Source organism: Heptranchias perlo, chromosome X (assembly GCF_035084215.1).
Source record: "Heptranchias perlo isolate sHepPer1 chromosome X, sHepPer1.hap1, whole genome shotgun sequence".
Lineage (NCBI taxonomy): Eukaryota > Metazoa > Chordata > Chondrichthyes > Hexanchiformes > Hexanchidae > Heptranchias > Heptranchias perlo.
In genome coordinates this window covers 5,945,164-5,972,208 of record NC_090370.1, presented here as the reverse complement: position 1 = coordinate 5,972,208, position 27,045 = coordinate 5,945,164, and the positions used below count along the sequence as shown (strand labels likewise).

General features: G+C 42.4%; 1 protein-coding gene across 1 annotated transcript; it reads right to left on the bottom strand.

Annotated features, from left to right (window-relative positions):
• Window positions 1-1,055: 1,055 nt before the first annotated feature.
• On the bottom strand, window positions 1,056-23,803 carry LOC137307212 (pleckstrin homology domain-containing family A member 3-like). The gene is made up of 8 exons (XM_067976615.1): window positions 23,725-23,803; window positions 19,306-19,422; window positions 18,108-18,263; window positions 13,882-14,018; window positions 10,703-10,861; window positions 9,932-9,978; window positions 8,519-8,673; window positions 1,056-6,488 (listed from the first exon to the last, which is right to left on the bottom strand). The coding sequence occupies exons 1-8, from the start codon at window positions 23,762-23,764 to the stop codon at window positions 6,427-6,429; spliced, it is 873 nt and encodes a 290-aa protein (XP_067832716.1). The 5' UTR covers window positions 23,765-23,803; the 3' UTR covers window positions 1,056-6,426.
• Window positions 23,804-27,045: the final 3,242 nt, after the last annotated feature.

Sequence of the window (27,045 nt, the reverse complement as noted above, 5' to 3'; positions counted from 1 at the left end):
TAGTGTCATGGAAGGCTCTTCCAATTCCTACCTCCAAGCACTAATTCATTTTCAGTAATTTTTCATCCACACGGTAGAGGGGGTTTTAAAGTGACCACAAACCACTTACCCAATAACAGCCATTAACTGCATTAGGGAGATGCGTCTTTGTACCATTTGATGATCTTACTATTTACTAAAGCACAGAAGGAAAAAAATACAATGTCAACATAGGAGCAACGGTTAAACTGGGGCAGATCCCATGTCTTATGCTCAGCCCCAACATCTCCTGCTTTTGCTCTGTCCTTCTTGATCCCACACCCTAATTTCTTCACTCCCCATGTAAGCCAGAGCTCACCTAGCCTGTGGTATCACAAAGGATACTATATGTAGTACACTACAATGGTACAGAGCATTTCTGTGCAGCAGGAGAGGCTGATCAGGCACTACTTGCTTTGCACGAGAGGAGGAATGAGCTATGGGGGGGGGTTTAAAAGAAGAGAGCTGGGAGCTGTTGGGGTTTACTTTCTTCAAATTTGCACTATTTTTCAGCGACTGCAATTTCTAGATGTCTCCCATCAATTGTACAGTTGTGCTTAGGTGTTCTGATAAGGAGGGGGGGGGGGGGGGGGTCGGAGTTTAGGCCCTGCCTCTATTTGTGCTGCTCATCACTTAGGGGCAACTGGTGCTGAATAATTTGAGTGACTGAATTAACAGAGGCCGGTTCGAGAGACTGCCCCTTGTTTGCATGTCTAGTGTACAGAACTGAAAGTAGTGGGAAAAAGAACAAAAAGCTAGATTGTTATTTCAGAGGTCTGGGATAGCCGGAAGACTCAAGACAATCTTGCTAACTCAATGACGTGGGAAAGTATTAATGCAGAAAGTTCAAGACTCTTTTTCACCAATGGGCCTGAATGTTACATTTTAAAAAAAAACAATAGCCAATGGCTCCCAGCTGAACTAATTTGGTTGCCAGACAAAAATCAGTGCCTTTCTAATGGCCACAAAACAAACCATAATCAGCACCATGAAATTTTAAAAAATTAGGCTGCAAACTGCAGAAAATATTGGTCCAAAACATCAACTTTATTTATGAAATTCACAGTGCTATATAAAAGTAAATGGGTGAGTACATATAAAAGATTTACAAAAGAATACAACAGTTCTTAGGAAAAGCTGAGGTATGTTCAAATGGATACTGTGTACAATTTTGCTTTAGCCTGTGGTGAAATATAATAATCGCTGGCTTTAAGAGTTCCAAGTCATTATCTACAAAATGCTTCTAAAATTGAACGCACAGTTTAAGGCTGTGTCAATTTCTAAGTTGCTTTTGCTGCATCCCACTTAAAGACCTGTGTAGTGGAACTGAAGAAAAATACATCTTCTATCCCAGCTATTTTAAAAAAATTAAAAATTAGTTTTCAGGGGTGGCACAGTGAGGTGGATACTGGTCTTTCATCTGAAATCTGGGTTCAAATCTACCCCAGACTGATGGATGAAAGTCTTCTCCATCTTTTGGCTGTGTTAATTTTGTCAGTCTCATTCCAGCTCCCAATGGACCCACAGTATAAAACAGCCCCCAATTCAGCATCAAATTGTCAATCTCACTCAGAGATTGGCTGGTGTGGGAAATGGAAAATCTCACACGTGCAATAGGGGATGTTTTTCTGCAGTTGCAGCTGAGGCACATTGTTGGAGCAGAGTAGAGAGAGCTTTGCTCTGCATTTAACCATGCAGTTCCTGACCTGGGAGTGCTTGATGCAGCCACTGGGTGCCCAAAATAGAAAGCGTTCCATCCCCCAGCACTATCAGCCCTCACATTGATGAGTACGTCACAAAAAAGAAACACACTTTTGTTATAACTACTTTCACAATGATGAATTTTCAGGCCCAATTGGCAAAATTAAAAATATTTTAAAAAACCTCAACTAATTTTAACCAGTTGGGGCAGAGCAACAAATTATTAAAAATTACCACAGCCTAACAACATTATATATAACACTTAATGCCACAGAAAATGGAGCAACCATCTTGTACTTTTCTTATGTTCTCAAGAGCACAAGGACTTCAGGAATTTGGTTACTTCAACATTACAAAAAGTGCTGCTACATTCTTCATTTAACTAAAGTTACCTTCATTTGGAAAAGTTAATATAGCTAGGCAGTGAGGTGCGGTCACTAAACAGTCAACAGAAAGAAACTGGTCCAGGTACACAAAATGCTGTATACATTCCAATATGAACCTCTCCTTAACCTGAGGAACTGAATGGACTTCTTAAAAGATGCAGTATCCGTTGTTTGCTGGAACTCTGTAGCACACTTGTTTGCGACTGATTATGCTTCTCCCTCCCCCCCGCCCCCCACACCCTTTTTAAAATTAGATTCACAACTGGTGACCCAACATCCTAATTCAATGGACTCTTTCTTTCTCCCACCCCCAAAACCACTTTGCCTTGCTACCTCAATCCCTTCCTTCCTTCAAAAGCCTTTTAAAAACCCACCTTCAAATGTGCTTCAGCCCCCTCCCCATAACCATTTCCATTTTGTGCCCAACATCCTCTCCTTTTAAAGTACTATTAGATATTTTACTATGAGGGGCATTTTGAAAATGTGGATTTTTTTTGTTGAACAACATACGAGCAACAAAGTCTCAGACGTGTTTCGCCTGGTCGAGTCACCAGTTGGAAAAATTCTCACTGGTGTCGAGCAATTATAAAAGTTTGATATATCTGAGAATATGAAGTGATTAACAGGACTTCTTGGAACACACATCCTGGATGCAATGTCTCCCTCTCTTCACACTCCCCCATTTTCCATTTTGTACAAATTTAATATTTGACAAACTCCTGAGAAAGTGTTTAAAACTTTCAGGGTCTCGTCAGGACACGGAAGACTTTCAGTACATCTAAATAGGTTTAGACATGAAAGTGTGTATTTTTGGCACAATTTTAATCATGAAAAGGTTAGTGTTAGTCCAAATCCTCTGCCAGCATTTGATTATTTTTTTTTAAAACTAATTCTGGAGCACCCTTGTTCTTCTGGTACTGTAAGATCATCCAGAAATAAGGATGCAGTGTTAGTAATATTGGTGCAGTTCAAATGAGACACAGGATCCAGATTAAAATTACAATCTACATTACACTGGTGGTAAAGTCCTTTGAACCAGTGTTTTTAATGGGGAATCCAATTGGCTCATGCAGGTCCATTTTAACTGACCTGAAAAAGGATCAAATAAGTAGTACATCAGATTTCCCAGGTGCATTTTTTTCAGGTTGTATAAATGCCAGTCTTGTGTGCTCCAAGATCAAAGGGGATACTGCAACTCTGAAGAGCCTTTTAAACAAAGCTTTTTTTTAAAAAAAAGTTGTATATACATAGTAAACAACTAAGAATAGAGGCTACACTATATTAAAAGTCATGATAATGGCTCACTTCACTTGTGCTTGACCACCCCATACACAGAGCTGTTACATTCAGGGGCAAATGTTTTAGACTTGAGATACTGGAACTATTTCCATTGGAGCAGAGAATGCCAAGAGGAGATTTAATATGCTTTTTAAAATTACAAAGTGTTTTGATAGAGCGAATAGAGAAGGACTATTTTCTCCGGTTAGGGAGTCAGTGATAAGAGATCATCAATTTAAAATTGTCAGAGAGTGAGGAAAGCGGTTAGGAGAAATCTCTTTACTCAGTGTTCTCAAAGCATAGAATGCTTTGCCACAGGAAGTAGTTGACAGAGAGACCATTACATTGTTTAAAAGGAAAATTGGATGAATATTTGAAGCAGAGGAAGATATAGAGCCATGGGGAGAGAAAAGAGCAGTGGAACTAGTATGGATTACTCTATGCAAAAAGCCAGTACAGACACGATGGGCCGAATGGCCTCCTTCTGTGCTGTAAACTTCTATAGTTTGTGCAACTTAGGCAGATGAGGATTCCAGTTTGGACTGGAAATTATTCTGGACCATCTTCTTATTTCAATATTGCTCCACAGAAATGTCCTAGAATATGGCTTTAAACTGGCTGAGAGTTTTAATTCAGCTTTGGTTTATTACAATAAAAAGTGTTTCATCTCCATATTTTGCCACTCTATTTTCTCACCCTTCCCAAGCTTGGTCTGAACAGTAAGAATATAAAGCACATTCAGACTTGACACAAGGCATAAGTATGCATATATATTCCTATTAAAAGTAGAAAATGCACATAACACTCTCTGTAAATACAACTCCAAAATATTCTGGATATTTCATTAGTTAGACTAAACCATTTTCATTAAGTTTTCTGTTTTAATTATAGCTCTTTCACCATCACTATCATATATCTATATATATATCTATATATATATATATATATATATTGTTTAAATGAAATTACTCAAAGAATGAACTTATACTATCTCTTATTTTCGCACAAGATAAAGTGTTACGTCTACACATGAACAGAATACACTCAAGACAGTTAACATCCCTACGATAAACATGAAAGGAAATCAAATAAAGCAAAACACCAATTAATATCTATCATTTCGTACCTCATGGAGAGCTTGTGCAGCTCAACTGACCTGTGAATAAGGTTAAAGCAATTCAGGGACAACAATCAAAGATGACAATGTTACTGCAGCGCAAGTAGGGCCATTGGATGTGCAACAAGGACAATCAAATGCCAATGGAACTTATGGTCCTAGATTTGGTCAAGCAAATGTTAAAACTAGTGTTTACTACTGAACATCAATAAATTAAACAAAAATGTTAAAAATAAAAATTATATATAGTTCACTGGTCCTTTCTTAATCTTGGCTTTAAATCTATATTGGCTAATATGGATTTAGTTTTGGAAAACATTAAAAATATAAATAGGGCACAATTGGAGTGTGGGCAATTTATAACACTTCACAACTAGTTATTACTTGATCTCCAGCTTAAAAGCAATGTTAGTGTAATAGAATACTTGTAACAGTTTACATTAGAATAGTATTAGGGGAGTGGCTTCAAGTTATACTGAACCTGGTTTTGGCTGGTGCAAACAGGAAAGGTAAAACAACTGGAGTCACTTCTAGGGGAAAAATGAACCCCCCACCGAACAAAAAGTCAACTAAATCAAGAGAACAAATCACAGCGATGTGCCTTGGTCAGTATCGATTTGGGACTAGCTTTACAGCCATCTACTGTACCACGTTCCCCTCCAAGTCACACACCATCCCGACTTGGAAATATATCGCCGTTCCTTCATCATCGCTGGGTCAAAATCCTGGAATTCCCTTCCTAACAGCACTGTGGGAGAACCTTCACCACACGGACTGCAGCGGTTCAAGAAGGTGGCTCACCACCACCTTCTCAAGGGCAATTAGGGATGGGCAATAAATGCTGGCCTTGCCAGCGACACCCACATCCCATGAACAAATAATTTTAAAAATCATCACAATTCTGTTTTTTGAAAAAACCATCACAGGTTAAATTTGGCAGTTAGGATGACTAAATCTTCAATCCAATCTATGGCTTGAATTTGGGGGCTGGGCAGCAGATGTCATACAAGCAGCATATGCTAGTCAGGGCTTTTTGGTAGAGATGGTCTTTATGGAACTACGTAACCACAAACTATGCATGTATTTTGGTGTCACCATTACTTCATAAATGGTGTGACAACTATTTTGAGCGCAGTAATTCAGGCGAGTCAGATTTAATGGCAGTACCCATTGTAAACACGATCTACACCATTTGTGCCTTAGCAAGTGTACCTTCAGTGGCAAGTTAGGTAACTAAATGTAGGGAGGGGCTTGGCAGTGCCCACTGTACCACCACTCAGTCCTATATAAATTCAAATTTGAAACATTAGTTTTAATTCCCCACTTAGTTTTGTACTTATTTTTGAATAGTATTAAGTTACCATTGTCTAATTTTGATATTGCAGTTATTGTCCATGGAACAGTTCGATTAAGTTTGCTGAAGAGAGCAAGTATTGTATTACTTGACAGAGAAGTTTTGCTTCTTGCACAGGAGGTGGAAAGAGACTGCATTGTTTCTTCCCCCATGCAATGCCCCTCTATTTCTGCCCTTCACACATACATTAGATGGCTAGGACTAGGGACTGAAGCCTAGAATAAAAGAGGATGATAATCACAGTATGTTAATGGTAATTCTGCTATGAGCTGCCACAAAAACATACACACAGCACAGAGTCCTGCTAAATATTCTACATAATTTCTAACAAGTATTAGTGTGTCAGTGGACACCTTAACACTAAGATTAGTGAGTTACCAGTGTCCTCCTCTGTATGCAAGTTTCCACTCCTGGATTTTCTGGCATCTCAGTTTTGATGATTTCCGATGGCAATGTTCAATGGGTTTTCTTCATTTCCTTGTCGCTTCCTTCTCTGGGTAGGATAAGTCCGTATCTCGATTGGTTCCTTCTGTGCACTGCTCGACAGGGGAGCGCACTATTTCTCTGCAACATTATTCACCGTTGGCACTAACTGCAGATTCATCCTGGACGTTTTGGGAAGGCTGCAGTGAATCTGTGAAGTTTGAAACCAGATTACTTAAGACATCTTTTTCTCCCCCATAACTAAATCAGATCATTAAACCATATCCAGGGGATAATACAAGGAAACAGTTTCACCTTGGTGGACCAACACAAGCACCATTTGCACCAATGCATTCAAGCTACAGCAAATTGGGCAAGGGAGGGGAGAAGAACTGCTTCTGCACAGACAGATGGTATTTGCACATCCCCTGTGGAAATACTAGAGGATCAGCATTTGCACAGTGGGTGCAGGGGAAGAGAGAAAATGGATCAATCCTCTTTGCACAGGGCTGGCTGATCATCATTTACTGCATGATGGACAACGTCAGCTGCTGTAACACCAGAGGTAGATAGAAACAGGGGCTGGGTTTTCCCCTTCTGCACTCGCCAGCCCACGATTTTCCGCCCATTTCACTTTAATGGGAGGAACGCTGCAAGCTAATGAGCTCAGAAGCGGAAAACTCCATGCCAGGGGCCGATTTACTTGATGCACTGAGGGAAAATATAAATTCAGTTTCTGCCTTAATCCAACTTTCACTCTGTTTATTATACACCTCTATGAACACAAATACACAGATGCTTTACCTTCTTAGTTTAGAAGGGGGGGGGGGGGGGGGGTGGAAAAATGAGCTTTGGAACATTTACTCTTTTGCTTTGTCTGCAGTTTTTCCATCAGGGTGACTCCAACATTGTTACTGGAGCAGAGCAAAGGAGCTGTTTCCCTGCAGCCATTAACTTGGATATCCACAAAAAGAAAGGTCAGTGACTGCTGGGGAAGGTATGCAGTATAAGCTGTCAGCACTTTGAGAGCTAAAACAAACTTGCATTGCCGAGTGCTTGTCCGGAGAGCCGAACAGCTCTTCAAGCTGACTGGATGCAATATTTGCAATTGGGCGAGTGTTCTGGTGAGCTGCCAAGAAAGGAGATGCTTTCCTTTTAGCGACAAAATGAAGAATATTTGTAATGACATCAAACCCAGACACTAGGCAGCAGGAGAGCACACGGGGAAATTAATAACCCACTGTCCAAAATAAAATACTTACCCGTTGTTCAGCTGAGAATTCTGGAGTATACTTGGACAGCCTGCTCACATGAACCGTTTAGTTTGCGATGAGTGACACGATACAAGATTAGGCTGTAGTGCCACTCAAATTGCGCCGTCAGGAGCCAAGCGAGCTAAAAGGGAGTTGCAGGATAAAAGGATAGTATCCTTTCAACACACAGGACGCTCATAAAACATTACAGCTTACACCGGTCATCGACACCTCACTGTAATTTGATTGTACACAGCTTATGGGTGTTTTGGTCAGGACTGTGCAAAGATTGAACAGGCTGGGGCTCTTTTCTCTAGAGGAGAGAAAGCTGAGGAATGACCTGATAGAAGTCTTTAAGATTATGAAAGGGTTTGATAGGGTAGACGTAGAGAAGATGTTTCCACTTGCGGGGGAGTCCAAAACTAGAGGTCATAATCACTAATAAATCCAATAGGGAATTGAGGAGAAACTTCTTTACCCAGAGAGTAGTTAAAATGTGGCACTCGCTACCGCAAGGAGTAGTTGAGGCGACTAGCATGGATGCATTTAAGGGGAAGTTAGATAAACACAAGGGAGAAAGGAATAGAAGGATATGCTGATAGGGTTAGATGAAGAGGGATGGGAGGAGGCTCGTGTGGAGCATAAACACCAGGATGGACCAGTTGGGCCGAATGGCCTGTTTCTGTGCTGTACATTCTATGTAATTTGTTTTTTTTTCTTCACTTCTCAGCCAGATTTTTAAAAAAAGGGTGCAACCCCAAATTCGGGACTAATGCAGAGTTACACATTAACCATCTTAAACGGAGCACACTATCTAGAGAACTGTAACGGAATCTGGAGATTGTTAAACTGTCCTTGCAGACCGTATCTCTCCTGCTTCAATTATGAAAAAAAAAATCTATTCAAACAGTCATTGGCTGGTTTTGCAGTGAGTGATGTTATGCTGGCAGAAAACATGTTTAGCGGGACGGAGCTGCACGTTTCTTACTTTCTGGCTGCGCCGCGCGACTATCTTCTGGAGTCTCGCTTTCCAGGGGCGGTCTTGTCCACCTGCTAGCTCGATGTGCGGCCATTTCCTCCAGATTTCTCATTACTGTAATGGAACCCTTCTGAGGCTGGGCCAGGTTGTTCATTTCTGCACTCCTGCAGCCAAACAGTTAAGAATCAACAAGGCAGCTGTAAAACTATATATGAGAGGCTGGAATGCAGTCTCAAGTAGCAGCAGTGTGTTAGTGATTTACAACCAATAGTAAAGACTAGTTCAGTAAAGTTTAAGATGGACAGTCTCTGCACTGCTTATAGTTTGCCTTAATATGACAAGATTGGGAAAATATCTACTTCGATTTGGTTTTAATTTTAAGGAATGTGCCAAAAAATGGACTTCAAAACTCCCTTAGAAGGTTATTCCTCGGCCCTAACTCTTTATAAAATTCATTCTCGGGATAAGGGCACCGCTGGCAAGGCCAGCATTTATTGCCCATCCCTAGTTGCCCTTGAGAAGGTGATGGAGGTGGTGGGCCTTCTTCTTGAACCGCTGCTATCCGTGTGGTGAAGGTTCTCCCACGGTGCTGTTTGGAAGGGAGTTCCAGGATTTTGACCCAGCGATGATGAAGGAACAGCCGATATATTTCCAAGTCGGGATGGTGTGAGACTTGCAGGGGAACTTGGAGGCAATGGTGTACCCATGCACCTGCTGCCCTTGTCCTTCTAGGTGGGAGAGGTCACGGGTTTGGGAGGTGCTGTCGAAGAAGCCTTGGCGAGTTGCTGCAGTGCATCCTGTGGATGGTACACACTGCAGCCACAGTGCGCCGGTGGTGAAGGGAGTGAATGTTTAGGGTGGTGGATGGGGTGCCAATCAAGCGGGCTGCTTTGTCCTGGATGGTGTCGAGCTTCTTGAGTGGAGAGTATTCCATCCTTTACCAGAGGACATACCCTTTTTTGTGAATGTTTGTGCTGATCAAGATGAAGGATGTTGATGCTGGGGATGGAACACTTTCCCATTTCAGGCGACCAGTGTGAGCATCACCACACCGATGCTAAATATGCAGTATAACTGGCATGAATCAGACTTGCATTTATATTGCGCCTTATTAGATTTCTCAAACGTCTCAAAGTGCTTCAAGTACAATTACTTACTTTGAAGTGCAGTCACCATTGTTATGTAGGCAAATGCAGCAGCCATTTTGCGCACAGCAAACTCTCACAAACAGCAAACAGATAAATGACCAATTAATCGTTTTTTGGTGGTGTTGGTTTAGAGAGGGATGTTGGCCCAGGACATCAGGAAACCCCCCTGCTCCTCTTCCAATAGTGCTATGGGATCTTTAACATAGGAACCATTTAACTCAGGAGAACAACTACACATTTGAAAGGAATGCACTGTAGCAGGCAAGACACCTACCTGTCAGGTGCTGCTACAACACCACTGTGACTGACAGAACGTTTAACCTGAAAAATTAAAACAAAGAACAAATTCAAAAAACCTGAAAGCACACTGCAATACATTGCACTATTTGTTCTTGCAGGGTTTCTATATTACATAGCTGTATCCACCCATCGGCAGCCCTAATGATATTGCAGTAGATTGTTACCACATCAGCCAGTACAACTGGGCCAGTTGTGCATGTGAGAGATTGGTGTATACCTGATTCAGTATCAGTAATGTACAACTTAACTAGAATTAAACTGTTTTTTAAGTTTACACAATTCAAAACATAAATGACAGCATAGATGACAGTGTTGGTTTGTAACTACTAGTCAAAAGAAACAGACAGCCTCAGTTTATCAAAATGTGGACTGGGATTTCACCCCCTATTAAGTTGCAATGGTTCATTAACAGAGCTATCAAACAGCAGACTAGTGACGTAGCACATTGGTGCATCAATGTTATGCAGCACGGAGCAGCAGACGTGGGCTCACGCCCTACAATTGCCCATGCACGAGTTCTAGGTTGCCAGAAGGAAGACACTCAGAGGAGGCTAGGTACTTGCCCAAAAGAAAAGTGAGGAACAAATAAAACTGTCACAAGATGAGTCACCGATCACAGAGCAGTAGCAGTCTGGCAGTAGGACACTTGTCCTTCCTAACTAGGGAACATGCTGCAAGGAAAGGATGGAAATAAAATGGAGATATATACACACACACTTTTTTTTTAAAAAGAGAAGCCACTTACCCTGCGAAGAGGCGTGGAGGTAACATGAGCAACTGGGGACTCTGGGGGTGAAAGCAGCTCTGGGGATATCTTCACACTTGCTATTTTCATACAGTCCTCTAGGGTATTTATAAAGGTATTGCATGTGGCTTTAAGCAAAGAAGAAGCCTCATTCATTTTCTGAAAGAGAGATGTACACATCTATAAATATGCACAAGTACCTTTACAGTTTATCTTTTTATTATATACATAATGCAGAGGGCAGCCATGTTCTTAGAGATATCATGAATAATCAGAGACAGTGAAAGCTTAATTATAGCGATAACCGCACCCCTCCCCTTTCCTGAAATTGTTAACATGCTAGGGTATAATTCCATGGGTAGTGTCACTCCCCTTTGGTACCTTGCCCAAGTTGCCATTCTGCATACGTGAGCTTTGCCAGCAAGTATCAAGCAGCTACTCAACTACAGGTGGCTTCACAGCAGAGGCAGATTGTGTTTTCATGTGATGTCCACATACTTACATTGTCTAGCACAGGTCATTGAATAGTAATCAGAAGCAGGAACCCTGACTGATGTTGCCCTCCCCTAACGCAACTGAGGTCAGCACAACGCCCCACCACCTCTCCCTGATGGAGGTCAACTAACTTGGCAGAGCAGAGATTGAAACTGGAACCTTCGTAAGCTGCACAGCTCAGTAGTGCATCACTGCCATTTGGGAACTTGAATTCAGTTTTAAAAAAATCTGGATTAAAAAGGCTGGAATCAGTAAAAGTGACCATGAAGTTGTCAAATTGTCATAAAAACCCATCTGGTTCACTAATGTCCTTTAGGGAAGGAAACCTGCCGTCCTTACCCGGTCTGGCATACATATGTCTTCAGTCCCATGCCAACGTGGCCTAGCAAGCTACTAAGTTGAATCAAACCACTACAAAAAATTTAAAAACCAGACGGACCATTTGGCTGCGACCTAGGCATCGAATTAAGGTGGGCTTTTTGGGGAGGGGATGACAATGGCAATTCTGAAGTTAGGGCTTCTGAGCACTATCCAGTAACTCCTGCTGGGAAGTGTCCATGGAGGACAAGATCATGTGCGATGCCCCCACAGTTGAACAACCTCTGGAGTTCACTGTCTTTAATTCAGATCCCCTGGAAGCCTGTAATTAGTCATAACTTTAAACATTTAAAAAAAAAAATGCTGCACGTATTCATTATTCTCTCTACTCCCACACTTGGTCTCCATACCAACAGCAACATTCCGCTAAACCAGCAAGTGTCATCAGGTTATTCACATTGCGGATTTACTCTCAAACACAGTAAAGCACAAGGAAACTGACGATGGAGCTGGAGTGTTGGTATTTACACAGTAACCCGAGCCGACCTACACGAACAGCGTTTCACACTACATTTCCTGGTTTCCAGAGCAATTCAGAGAGATTCAGCTGGTCCTACATCACAGGCAACAACTTGACAAACATGCAACAGTAATGACTAACCTATATTCCACAACAATCTCTGGTTTTAATATGTTAATAAAGTGCAGAAAATAAAATCCACTGAAAATAATGAGTTAAATTGTGTTTAGGTACAGACTACGTATGATACCATATCACAACAACAACTACTTGCATTTATATAGCGCCTTTAAGGTAAACTTCCCAAGGCGCTTCACAGGAGCTATCAAACAAAATTTGACACCAAGCCATATATGGAGATATTAGGCTAGGTGACCAAAAGCTCGAGTCAAAGAGGTAGGTTTTAAGGAGCTTCCTATAAGGAGAGAAGTAGAGGGGCAGAGAGGAAACTCCAGAGCTTAAGGCCTTGGCAGCTGAAGGCACTGTCACCAAAGATGGAGTGATGAAAATCAGGGATGCGCAAGAGGCCAGAATCGGAGAAGCGCAGAGTTGTAGGGCTGGAGGAGGTTACAGAGATAGGGAGGGGGGAGAGGCCATGGAGGGATTTGAAAACAAGGATGAGAATTTTAAAATCGAAGTGTTGCCGGACCAGGAGCCAACGTAGGTCAGCGAGCACAGGGTGATGGGCGAACAGGACTAATTCTCAACAGCAGACAGTCTCTGAGGAGGTGTGTGGAAAGTTGAGTAGCTAATATCACTGGAGTCTCTCTAACTTTACTATACCGCAATCAGTAACCTTCAGATATCCCTAACATACAAGGTTGGTACAACCAAACATCCCACAACTCAATCACCGCATTCAATTAATTTCTCCTAAAGTAGAAACAGAAACAAACAAACATTCTATAAGCAAAGAATATGTCGACTTATGCAAGGGGGTCACATGGTTAGTCCATAAACTTACTGTACTGGTCTAAATAGGTCAATATAATGTGATTTAATTAAATTATCAGTAAAGCAGGAAGCTCTATGGGATTATGAAAGTACAGGCCTGGTAAAACTGGAACAACATTTTTTAATTAAAGGAACGTCAAAAGACAGATTCCTCAAAACATGCCCTTTGCAATTTTATTCTTAAAATCCTCCCCACCTACCAATTTTCTCCTGAAGGACCTAACTCTTGTTTCAGGTTACAGTTCCACCCTCTGGCACTTCATCCAGTGGCCATTCTTCATGAGCCTGGACAGTTAGTGTTGGAAGACGTCACACCCATAAGATCACAAAATACAGTTGAGGGAGGCCATTCAGCCCATCTTAGCTCATCCATCCAGACCTACATTCCACCATCACGTCACCTAACTGATCCTTGAATGAGTACAAGGTTTTCACCTCCACTGCCCTACCCAGCAAGCAATTCCAAGTATTGACCACTCTTTGCATGAAACTGCTCTGTTCTCATCCAACTTCTACATGCAAATCTTCCAGCAGGGGTTAATGGATAGCAATCAGGGACAGAAACCCTGGTTTGTTTCCCCCCCTCCCATAGCACTGAGGCCAATTGTAACACCACAACCTTTGTCCCAACTCAGATCCGCTAACTTCAATGCATCCTGGGAATTGAACTTTGAACCTTCTGGTCCACATAACTTACTACAGAATCGGACAGTGTCTTTATTTACTGGACCATCGGGAAATCTTTCTTTTGCGACAATGGCTAAACCAGCTATGGATCTCGTTGATGTTTATACCGATCGACAGCAAATCATTGCAATCAAATGTAGTCACATTGCTCTGGTTACATGGTCATTAAACACTTGGAATGAAAAAAAGTGTCCTCGTACAATACCTCAACATCTGGAGTGGAACTGGTCTGGACCGGCTGTGCAGACTCCTGGATCTTATGCACCTGCTGCATCAGCAAATCACAATACAATCGAAGCTCGGACATTTTGGATTTCAAAGAATCCTTGGTTTCACTGATTTCTGCAGAATCAAAATATTTAATGTCATACAAAAAAAAAGTGACATAATTAAAGACAACTGGTCTTTAAATATCCCTTTTAACAATTGAAATCTTGAAAAGATCAAATGTTACATCCTTGGTGGGACTAATGGGATGACTCGGATGCCGGCTAAGGCACGATGGACCAGATGGCCTCCTTCTGTGCTGTAAGGTTTTATGATTCATTCAGTCTATTTCTGTCCATTGTATTAAAATAAATCTCAAACTTTTCATGACAGATGGAGTGTGGGTGGTATAGCACATTAAATGTGGTAATGCAGTGTGACAAAACAGGCAGGATGCAGGAACGATCTCTCACAAAGCATTCCTGATTTCAGCCTCCCCAAGCTGCTATGGGGAAGTGAGGCACTGGTCCATGGGGAATGAGACTAGCAGTAATTCTAGGGATCGGTGTCAGCAGACTGCGGCACTAATTTAATAATGATATAATGTCACGGACATTACATGTACTGAGACTGGGCGAGATAGACATTGGTGACATTGAAAGAGTAACCCAATTCCATCTCCCCAAACTAATAAACGTTTGTCGAGTTGCAGTGATTCAGCCCTCCTTCCCAGCCAGTTCCATTCTCATTCATATATTGCAAACTTTTAACGAGCACCACAACAGATGTATTCGGAAATTAATTGCTTGCAAATGTCCTATAAGTTTACACTCATTAATTCGTGATTTCAAAGGCTCTTTTACAGGAACCTCCTGCTGTTCTGAAGTGGTTCTGTGCATTTCTGCATTGGACATAATTTCAGCTTTAATTAGGACCCACATTTTCTCACACAGTCTATGTTCCTGAAACAGATGCCCTCCCCTCTCCCCCACAAATGATTTCTGCCTCAATTAAGAACGCATCAAGCTCCCCGAAGCCTGAGTTACTGAGCCACACAGACCAGAACATTGGATTTCTGGTTTGTGCCGAGTTATCTGAACTCGAGTCAGGGTGGCTGTAAGAGTACAACAATTGGTTCTGGTACCTGTGGATTAGAGAGCGGAAAATTTGCCACAGTCTGGATCACTGTCCTCGCATGATTCATTGTATGTGATGTGCTTTGAGATGCTGTATAAATGAAAGTCTTTTTTTCCTTTGTACAGTATACAATACTGTACAATATTCCAGGAACACATTACTAGAGAGTCAGGAACAAGCTTTTAAATCAGAACAAGGCACTTTATTTAATTTTGCACCCATATTAATGTCAAGATACATTATTCACAGTATCTCATTCCTCACATACAGCATTCTGAAAAATTAAGCCAGATTTCACAGAATCAGACTGTTGCAGCAGAGAAACACCATCATCAAGTCTGCACCAGTGTTTTTCTGCACGAGCCACCTAGTCTTATCCCACTCGCCTGCTCGCTCTCCATACCCTTTAATATTCTTTTTTCAAGCAACTATCTAATTCCCTTTTAAGAGTTCTTAAGGACTCTGCTTCAACAACAGTTTGTGGCAGAGAATTCCACATTCTAACTGCCCTATGTAACAAAACTTTTGCTAACCTCCCCTTTAATGCTTTTTGAAATGATAAATTTGTCCTCGCTCATTGCTTCCACTGGTCAGTGAGATAGTAATCAATCACTATTTACCTTATCATAACCCTTCATGATCTTGAAGGCCTCCATCAGATCACTCCTTAACATTCCCAGCTTTAATGAAAAAGCCAGAGTTTCTCATAACTGTAGCCCTTTATTAATGACAACATCTTAATGAGTATACTTGATTTGTACCTTTTCCATCTCCATGTGGTCAATTGCTAAGTTTGATTTCCCAATTTTTCCTTCCATTTAATCTGGAGGAGATCCTTTTTATCTCACCATAATTTGCTTTTTAAACAGTCCTTGACTTTTCTTTTTCCTTTTCTATTCTTCCACTGAACATAAATATATTGTGGGTCACTGTTTCCCAAATGTTACCCTACATTTAAGTCACCCACTTGCTCTGCTTCCTTAACCTGACCAGGTCAAATAGTGCTTCCTCCCGTTACCACAGCGACATATTGACCAAGAAAAGAAAAAGAGCCCTGGACACACTGCAAAAAGAATTTCCTTTCTCAGCATAAACATATTTCCTATCCAAGTCTGGGCAGAGTATTGATTTATGTCAGCTTGGCTCAGTAGGTAGCACTCTCACCTCTGAGTCAGAAGGTTGTGGGTTCAAATCCCATTCCAGAGACTTGAGCACATAATCCAGGCTGACACTTCAGTGCAGTACTGAGGGAGTGCTGCACTGTTGGAGATGCCATCTTTTGGATGAAATTGTTAAAGAGACCCTGTCTGTCTGTTCAGGTAGACACAAATGATCCTATGGCACTATTCAAAGAAAAGCAGGGGAATTCTCCCTGGTGTCCTGACCAACATTCCTCCTCAATCAACACCAAAAACAGGTTAACTGGGCAATGATCTCATTCACAGTTTGTAGGACTCCATTGTGTGCAAATTGGCTGCCATGTTTCCTACATAACAGAAGTGACTATACTTCAAAAATACTTCCTGGACTGTGAAGCACTTTGGGATGTCTGCAGGTCATAAAAGGTGATAAATAAATGTAGGTCAGCCTTTCTTTCATCTCAGAAGCATTTTTGCTGGTTCTTCTCTGGCCTGTTGCTCCTTCTCCTACAAGTTTCTGAGATGTTACAGGATCCTTATCCAAATCTGCATTAGATCAGTAGTTAAGACTTCAATTCATCCATAAAATTCAATTACCTCTTTTCAAGATTACACTCTCCCACTGCAAAAGATTTCAAAACTGATGATTATGGCATCCATGAGTGATTAGAAGGCAGTAATCTGATTAAGGCCTTAACTGACCATTATAAACTATGAGAGTGCAGTCATATACCTACAGTGTTGCAGCCTTGGAATCACTATGGGGTGTTAAGGAAATATATACAGTAAGCTCCAGTAGTGGAGGGAGGGGTTTAGAAAGCAGACATCGCTGGAGAGGAGACAAGTCTCATGGAGCATCAACTCCCCGAGGTTACTTTGTATCTTTGCAAAAATGATGGAAGGTCCTTTAATGATCAAATGTTGTGATAGATTAAATCATCTGAAAAAGTTCCAGTGAATAAACCCAACTTTGGATACAGCAGCTGCTACAGATCAGCCCAAAGCTAAGAAACTGGCCAGTACTGGCTTCTTACTCAGGTAATGTCTTCTGTGTTAGAGGACTGACAGTCCATCAAGCGTTTACAACATTGTACCATACGAGGTCTTGGTTATTTCTCCCTGCCCCTGCTCCCAATTTCCTGTCTTCCCCTCAGCCATGCTGAGGGTAAAGTACCACATTCAAGGTTATTCTTCATGTGCAGGCCCAGGTGGCAAGTGTGGACAGGCTTGTCATCCTGGCAGGCATCACAGCTGAGCCCAATCCCATGCTCGCCTGACATCCATGTACTTCCAGTATGGTTCAACAGATGATCAGGAGCAGGAATTATAGAACTTACAGCACAGAAACAGGCCATTTGGCCTAACAGGTCTATGCCGGTGTTTATGCTCCACACGAGCTGCCTCGAACCCTACTTCATCTCACCCGATCAACATATCCTTCTATTCCTTTCTCCCTCATGTGTTTATCCAGCTTCCCCTTAAATGCATCTATACTATTTACTTCAACTACTCCTTGTGGTAGCAAGTTCCACATTCTAACCACTCTGGGTAAAGAAGTTCCTCCTAAATTCTTTACTGGATTTATTAGTTGGATATATTATTTAATATCCAATTTATTATTGGATTTAGGAATCCCAGACACCTGGCCCCTCCCTAACCTAGTGCACCAAGGCTAATTGTAGCACTCCTACAGCTGTCCCAACTGGAATCAGCAGACTCAGCACAGACCAGGGATCGAATGAGAGTCCTTCTTGGTCAGTACAGCTCGCTGCATTTATAAACTAAGCTGCTGGGGGGCCACCCCAGGAATTTGCGACTGTAATGTACCTCGAGATAGTAGAGCACCTGCATCGGTCACGTTACATGACAATAGAACTCATGTGAACAAAACCAGGGAACATCACAATCGTCTGGGAAGCCAGCTGAGAAGGACAAAATAAAGCATTACCTTTCTCTTTCTTGCTCCTGCTGTCTGCCAGGCAGGCTTTGGCACTACCAAGTGCAACCAACCATTTCTGTCTCTCTGCAGCGTTCACAGCCTTGAGGTAGAAGTACTGCTCTCCTGGGATGATCAAGTCCACCCGTGTGTTGTCTGCTACGTGCACTAGCAAGAAAAATGTATTACTTCAGTGGGGAGAGAAGATATTTAAACTGTTTCGGACCTGTGCCTGTCGTGTGAATCTTTCAGCAAAACCCAATGGCCATAATGTGGCAGCAGTAATAGAAGGTCAAGGCAGCAACAAGGAAGTCCAACAAATCCCACACTGGAACGGACAATAAAGCAAAAACACTGCTGAAAACGTGAAACAGAAAACGCTGGAGACTCAGCAGCTTCTGTCCAGAAAACACGAGTCAGTCGACGTCTCGGAGCCAAGGGTTTAGGCCTGAAACATCAACTGACTCGTGTGTTCCTGACAGAAGCTGCCTGACCTACTGAGTGTCTCCAGGGTTTCCAGTTTCTGTTCCAGACCGGGATGGTGTGCACATTCCCGACGGCAGTTGTTATTTCTGTGTTGACGGCAAATGTAAATTCAATTATTCAAATCCTGCTGGAGATTTCAGGATTCAAGCTTCGCACTGACATTACAATTGTAATCCATGTATGAAATATCGATGCAGCCTTATTCTTCATGGGGGGGGGGGGGGGGGAGAAAAAAAAACAGAAAGTGCTTTTGAGGCAGGGACCTAATCCTCATATGCCAATGGACCCATGTATTTCCAACATTTCATTTTTAAATAGTCATTCTTTTCTATTCCCCGAATAGAAAAGAATGATAAACAGGCAACTACATCAGCACCCCCCCCCCAACTACATAAACACTTGTGTAAGCAGACTGCATATCTCACTGGTCAGACCTGAACTGCACCCTCCCTGGCATATCAGTGAGGAAGCATCAGACTTTGGCATAACTCCAATATTTCCCATTTGAAATATATAGATTTCAAGCTTCCCTGAAGGCCTAATGGGTAAAAGCACCAAGGATGGAATTGGGGAGGGAGGGGGGCATTATTGCTGACACTGGTAATTCAGAGCAAGTTCAAAAACAAGCCCAGATCAGGCCATACCCAACGTTGGAGTGCATCACAGAAAGGTCCAATGTTAACATTTGTTACTCCAAACTCAAAATCTCGTTTCACTTTTCTACCTTTTATTTCACACACAGCCATTTTGATGCTCCCTTTACTCCCTTTGCCAACATCTTCCTGCGAGTCGTAGTAGGAGAATATGCTGCCATCCAACACAAAGTACCGTGGCTGCCAACCTGCCAACAAAAAATTAGAAGGGTCACAAGAAGATTATGACTGGGGATGAATAACCAATAGGGGAAAAAAAATGTTGGAAATGGGAGGAGTGAAGACGACATGAAAATTGAAATGTCTGGTGCAATATTCCCTTGTTAAAAGAAACAAACTTACATTTATATGGGGCCTTATCACTTTCTCAGGACATTCCAAAACTCTTTACAGCTAATGGATTACTTTTGAAGTGCAGTCAGTGTTGTAATGTAGGAGAACTCACCAGGCTATTTGTGCACAGCAAGGTCCCAAAAATGGCAAATGAGCAGATAATCTGTTTTTGGTGATATTGGTTGAAAATAAATGTTGGCCGGGACACTGGGAGAATTCCCAGCGCCTCTTCAAATAATGCCGTGGCCACGCGGGATCGGATACAATTGGTTGTGTTTTGGACAAGTTGGAGTTTGTGGAGGCTGGTAGCTAGAACGGAACAATAGAGTCTAGAGGTGACAGAAAGGTGTCCGCCAGGTTTAAATTCTCATCCGAAAGACAGCAGCTCCGACAGTGCAGCACTCCTTCCTCAGTAATGTGCTCAAGTCCTGGGGTGGAGCTCGAACCCAACCTTCAGACACAGAATTGAGAATGCTACCAACTAAGCCAAGCTGACACTTAAGTACAAACTGTCCCCAGTTAAATACAAAATTGTGCGCATGTACAAAATGACAGTGAAGTTTTTATTTGTCTGACTTCTAATGGAGATACTGGATTAATAGGAATGTACAGGACTGGAAGGGGCCACAGAGTTTGGAAAAAAAACACATTCACTGCTATTTCTTGTACCCCTCAAATCTCTTTCTCTGCCAAATATCTATCTAGCTTCCTCTTGAATTTGCTGACCACCTACCTTCAGTTCCTCCCTGGGCAGTCTGTTCCATATGCTCACTGCCATCTGTGCAAGGCAGTTGAATCTGAAGTGTGTGTTCACCTTCCCTCTTCTGGGAGTAAATCTATGCCCCTTTGTACATTTTGCAATTAAGGAAGGGGGAGTCTTTAAGAAGAGACCAAGTGGCCAAAGTTTTTGTACACTGGCTTCAGGCTAGACAGCATGGAGACAGATGGCAACAACCAGGACCTGGGCACCTGTATTTCATGGTTGTGATCTAGTCTGGAAAGGGTGAGTGTTCAGTTCAGGGATGACTAATTTTCACCTACTGTACAGCACAAGTGTGTCAACAGCAAAACCTTTGTATAGAAATTTCTGCACAGGGAAAAAAAAAACAATCGGCACTAATCTAAATATTCCCTTTAGGGTTTAGGCTGCAACTGTAATTCTGTAGCCTGAGCTTTCATGTGCCAGGACTTTTTTTGTATAAAATGGAGAACACTTGGCACAGTGATTATGTGCAGACATGGTTGTACATTCCACCGTATCCAGGCTTCTGGGCTTGGGGAGGGGGGAGTCACAAACAAAGTGGCCTTGTGCCCAACCATCTAATTTATTACCGTGCCAATGCCAACCAAAAGCTGGCAGAAAGCTACTTTCTTCAATCGCACAATGAAATAGAGGGGTGATTTTGGAAAGATTTAGAGCAGTGAAAGATATTGCTCCTTTGTTTGGGGGGGGGGCTATCGTGGGATTAATCCCACTCCGGACTTGAGCTGCAACTGGACAAAACTTTGATAGATTTAATTAATGAGAGATTTAAATGTAAAATGTAGCCATTACCTGCAAGACTTACCGTTACCAATATGACTGACACACTGGAGGCTCAGAAACTTAAAACTGCTCCACAGCAACCCCCAGTGTCCAGAGCCTGCAAGCAGTTCTTTTTAAAAAAAACATATTTTTGTTCATTCTTGGGATGTGGGGGTCACTGGCAAAGCTGGTATTTATTGCCCATCCCTAGTTGCCCATAGAAGGTAGATGCAGGCCACCTTCTTGAACCATTAAGTAGCAGTTTTGATACAACGGAGTGACTTGCTAGGCCACTTCAGAGGGCAGTTAAGAGTCAACCACATTGGTGTGGGACTGGAGTCACATCTAGGCTAGAACAAGCAAGGACGGCAGGTTTCACTCCCTAAAAAGGACTTTAGTGAACCAGTTGTTTTTAAAAAAAAAGAATTCAAATTCTCAAACTGCTATGGTGGGATTTGAATTCACATTCTGTGTATTGCTAGTCCAGTAACATAACCACTACATTACCATACCCTTATGCACTACATAAAATAGCAGCTATTGTGTGACACCAGGCTTCGACAGATGGAACAAGGACACGTTTAACATTGAAAACACCTAGCACCACACCAACAGATATAACAGGTATTTCAGGTAAATGTGGACACTTTGATAATGAGATTTCCCATAGATGCAGGTTGACATAGTAGTTTCCAATGGAATGCATACCCCACATCCAGATTTTAATATACTGGATAAGATATAATAAAACTCAAGTTGTAATTAAACCAGAATATTCCTAAATTTCACCACCTAACCAAGGCTACTGATTTGTTCAGTGAAAACAACAGACAGAATGCTGCAACGCAATTCCAAAAACTTTAGTTGAAAACCACAGAATTTGACACAATCACCGTTAAGAAATGGTTTCACTTATAATGTTCCCAAACTCCTCCTGGTACAATACGCAAGTTTTGGCAAACATCAGCTATTTTTGGTAAAAGTGCAGTAAAAACACCACAAACACAAAAGATGCCGTCGATATTCCAATAAACCAAACTATAATCGGAGGTCAAATGGATATTTTCAGCCAAGGGCAGGCAAACAGCTTTGTTGTTTAATGGGTTTTCCACATACTGTGTACAGTCCCACATTAAAACACACACACACCGAAAGCTGATTGACTGACCACAGTCAATGAAAATAAAATAAAAATAAAAATGAAGAAGAGTTGTAAACACAATAGCTCCCCTCGTCCTAATGATTCTCTCATAACCATCTAAATAAAAGGCATCTTAGTTACATCAACTACTTGTGAACTTTGGCCAACAAGATAGTGCTGATTAAAAGGAATAATATTGCAAACTCTCACTGTTGCAAAAAAAGATTCAGGGCACCCAATAAGCAAACATTTTGAAGTATTACTTCCTTCCTTCCTCCTCACAAATCAGAGAATTATACACCTATTCCAGAGAAAGTTATTTCCCCCCTGTAAACTTCCCCTCACCAAGGCAGTTCTTTCCAAAAAAGTACTTTACAAAATGTACTTAAGAAAAATCTAAAGCAGACAAAAAAATGTGTACAACAGAAGTAGGTAAATATCTTGCTTCAATTTATACAAACAAAACTTTAAACCAAAGTGCACCACCCAGAAACCAGCATCAAATGTAGTTAGGGTGTGGACATAGGCATTGAGCTGTAGTATGTATTGGAGCCTGGTATGTTTGTTTGGGAGCACCAGGCTCCACCTTTTCATATTGGAGCATCTAAGGCTAGAGTCCAGAATAGAGTTTGAGGTAAGGGAGCAGAACAGCCAGAGCTAGCACATGATAGAAAAAGATGCAAGTTAAACAGCTCATTCTTGACATTCCCATTTTGCTGGCTGAATCCACTTCTAAGGTCCTGGCTGGAAAACACTTGCTTGGATGATATATTTGGCCAGTTTGATGTCATCTGGCTGTTGCACTGAGTGGCAATTGGCATCCTTACCCCAACCCAGGAGCCATTCAAGTTCTACAAGCTCTAAGTTCATTATCAGCCAGGTCCACTGCTGGCATTAAACTGTTTCATAGCGTTTTTGGCCCAGAACAGTATCCAGTACCAGCAAGGATGGAAATCCCCATTGAATATGACAGCCAACCAAAGACTAACCCATCACAGATCATCCAAGCAGTTCTATTCAGGAGAAGCAACAAACAAAAGGCTGCTTTTGAACCAACAAAGCAAGAATATTGCCTTATCATTTCTAGGGCTGTGCGCTTCAGACTGAAGGTACTCCCCTCCAAAGAACATTGATCTACTTTTAAGAAAGGAGTAAGCTAGTTTCTTTAGGCTGGAATGAAGACTCGTCACATTTAGTGTTTTTATTTACTTCCTCCTTTTTGGGGGAGGTTTGCCCTCCCTCTGCACACCTAACATGAGACCAGAGGGTACAGCCAGTGACTTGCTTTCAGAAGAGGAGAGGAAAATATAAAAGAGCAATTGCCAACTACACCAAGTGGAAGCCCTTTACTCAGAGTAAGTGGGCGCTGCTCCTTTAAGCTACAGATAAATCTCTGTCCAAGGCGCCGTGTCAGCAGCAGGTCGACTCGCTTATAACATTCCCGAAACCCCCCCCCCCCCCCCCCCCCCCAATGAACGGCGCCCCGCTTACCGCTCAGATAGTTGGTCCACTTGTGCAGCACCCCCTCCATACCACCAAGCCGCTGACTCCAGTAAACTTCCCTCCCGAGTCTCCCCCACCCCCACTGCAGGAACCAGGCGGCCAAACCTTCTGACTGACATTTACCGGGAGCCAATCCGACAGCGCCCGCCCGTCACTCGGACAACCGCATTCCCTCATTGGGCCGCCCCGGTCGACCGTCCCGTTTAACGAACCAATGAACAGAAGCGCTTCCGTCTGTTGACCGGGTTGGAGGAGCGGGTCTTGTCTCTGGTTGGAGGAACGAGAAGGCTCCGTTCTCACTGTGGCAAATGAGAGCCCACGGGGAGACGCGACTAACCAATGAGATCTGCGCGGCGGGGGCTCGTTAGAAGCAGCGTGTGCCAATTGGGAGAAAGCGTGGGGCGGGGATCGGGGAATCAGGGAGCCACGTGGAGAAACGGTGCGCAGGTTGCAGAGTATTTAAAGGCACCGTCCTTTGTGTGCAAAGCTTTTTAGTTTGTAGAAGGAGAAGAGTTAGGTGACACTTTACCACAATAAATGGCTCACCTATACCAATGGCATTAGATTTTGTATTTGCAAACATACGAAAAAAGAATTTGTAAAACGTTTCCATGAAGTTAGTGTCCCTGTAAACCCAGGACGCTACTCAGGCATGAGCATGATACATATAGGATAATATGCAAGCAGGAGTGTGTTACATACATGATAATATATGCATACCAGCGTGCACTACATACAGGATAACACAAGCAGGAGTGTGTTACAGGATAATATGCAAGCAGGAGTGTGTTATATGCATGATAATATATGCATGCCAGAGTGTGCTACATACAGAATAACACACAAGCAGGAGTGTGTTACAGGATAATATGCAGGCAGGAGTGTGTTATATACAGGATAACAGGTAGGGGAGAGAGTTACATACTGGATAAGACCACACCACCCTCCTCCAACGCCTCTCCTCCATTGTCCGGCTGAGTGGGATTGCCCTCACTTGGTTCCTTTCTTACCTATCCTATCATATCGAGAGCATCTCTAGCAACGGCCTCTCTTCCCACCCCTGCATTGTTACCTCCGGAGTTCCCCAAGGATCTATCTTTGGCCCCTTCCTCTACCTCATCCACATGCTGCCCCTCGGCAACATCGTCTGTAGATATGAGGTCAGCCCAGCCTCCATTTTTTTCTGATAATGCCTCCGTGAAGTCCCCTGGGATGTTGTTTCTACATGAAAGGGGTTATATAATGCAAGTTGCTGTTGTTAGATGACAGGTTAATGGGAGCATGTTGCATGTGGGCTAGTATGCAAGTATGTTATGTACAGGATAACAGGAAGATGGGTGAATGTTATGTGCAGGATCTATGATTCTTTCAGGGAAATGGGATTGGAGTAGATAGCTCCAGTTGAAGAGCTATTATCAGTATAGGCACAGTGGTCAAAATGGGCTCGTTCCGTGCTATAATTTCTATGATAACTGGTGGTGGGAGGGAGGGGTGGTGTTACATTCAGCAGCACTTTGAGTGGTTTGTTAACATATCCTTAAACTGACGTCAGCCAGTTCTATTCTGTAAAATGCAGGTGGTTAAAGGAGGCTGTTTATTTTTTTTTCACTTTGGCAACTTTTATTTCTGTCAGCAGTGGATGTTGCAGGGAACAGCAGCAGATGGCTGGCTCCCACAGACCACGGAATTGGAACTTAACTGCTTCTGTACCACGTCACTTAAACTACAGTGACATTGAGCTTGATTTCGCTACGTTAACGTGGCACAGCATTGAGCGGTCAGATTAACTTCAGGAACGAGTGTGAAACTCAGTCCCTATCTTGAAACATCTTGTGTAAGACACATAAATACCACTTTAAATCAGCACACACAACAAAGACCAGCCTGCACCAGAATAATGGTTGGATAAGATACCCTGATGACTCTCACTGCAGTGATATATCAGGTTTAGTTTTACGACGTGTTACACGGAAATAACACTGTATAAATTTATAATAGTATAGTGCTACAACCAGTTTTAAATGTCACTAGTTCGGAGCACACCTTAGAAACTGGTTAGTTTGCATTCTGTTTGTGTATCATCAAGCAAAAATGTTTTAGAAAATCAATTTGTTGCAATGCTTGTGGATGATTATATTAAGATAACCTTTGTAACAACCAAGGCTGGTTACAATGGCATTTGTATTACATTGTTGTATGCAAATAATCAATATACAGAGAAATTTCCAAACGTGCAGTTCCTTTAAGAGGACTATACCATTCCATGGGCTCTTTTGGGCAATGGGGAGGTTATGTCACTGTTGGAAAAACCTAGAAAAGCTCAGGCTCATTCTAGTGGTAATAGCATCTTTGTGACATCACTGGCAGCACCATACACAGGCACCTGGGGTGAATACAATTCTACTGTCAGTTTGGCTCAGTTGGTAGCCCTCTCCCCTTTGAGTCAGAAGGTTCATGGCCCACTCCAGGACATCAGCACATAATCTAGGCTGACACTCCAGTATAGCATTGAAAGAATGCTGCATTGTTAGAGGTGTTGGCCTTCAGGCAAGGCATTAAACCAAGGTGCCTTTTGTCTCTGGTGGTTAAGGTGGATATTAAAGATGCCATGACAGTATTGGAAGAACAGGAAGTTCTCCTGCTGTCTTGGTCAACATTTCTTGCTCAAACAACCCCACCAAAAAAGTGGGATAACTGGTTATTTGTCTCATTACTGTTTATGGGAAGCTGTTGTGTTTGCCAACATAACAACAGTCACTGCACTGCACTTCAAAAAAATAACTCATTAAGTGAAGTGTTTTGACTTGATCAGGTGCTATATAAATGTGAACGGCATTGGATTGTATATTGTCATTTATTTATTTTGTTACTTGCAAAGGAGAAAATAGACAGCACAGAAACCCCCAAATTCTTGAAGCCTGGCAACACATAACACAGAGACCCCTTTTTCTGCCTATCAAACATTCTGTTGGAGGTGGGTGGGGGAGGGAGTGGTGGCCTATGATGACAAGCAAATAAGTCATTTTGATGCATTTCCTGTCATTTGCACCCTAGCGATGCTGGATGCCAAGGATGCCCGCGCGTCCCAGCATCCAGCATTGCTAAGGGTTGTGGGGGGGCTTGCATTTTAAAAGGCCAGTTTCCCCACAGCAATCAGGGAACATGCATATGGAACTTTAGGGGACTTTAAAAATTGGACTTGTTGGCCCAGGACCACTGCGGCAAAGTGCCACAGCGAATTCTGTCCCCCTAACCCAACACTGGTGCCCAGCCAGAATATTGAAATGCACTTAGCCCCAGGATATGGGC

Excerpts from the sequence above, each read along its gene's own strand:
- LOC137307212 (XM_067976615.1), bottom strand. The coding sequence starts at position 23,764 with ATGGAGGGGGTGCTGCACAAGTGGACCAACTATCTGAGCG. Across the intron at positions 18,264-19,305 it reads GGCTGTGTGTGAAATAAAAG|TGCACGTAGCAGACAACACA; the intron begins GTAGAAAAGTGA and ends TTTTCTTGCTAG. Across the intron at positions 9,979-10,702 it reads CCTCCACGCCTCTTCGCAGG|GTTAAACGTTCTGTCAGTCA; the intron begins GTAAGTGGCTTC and ends TTAATTTTTCAG.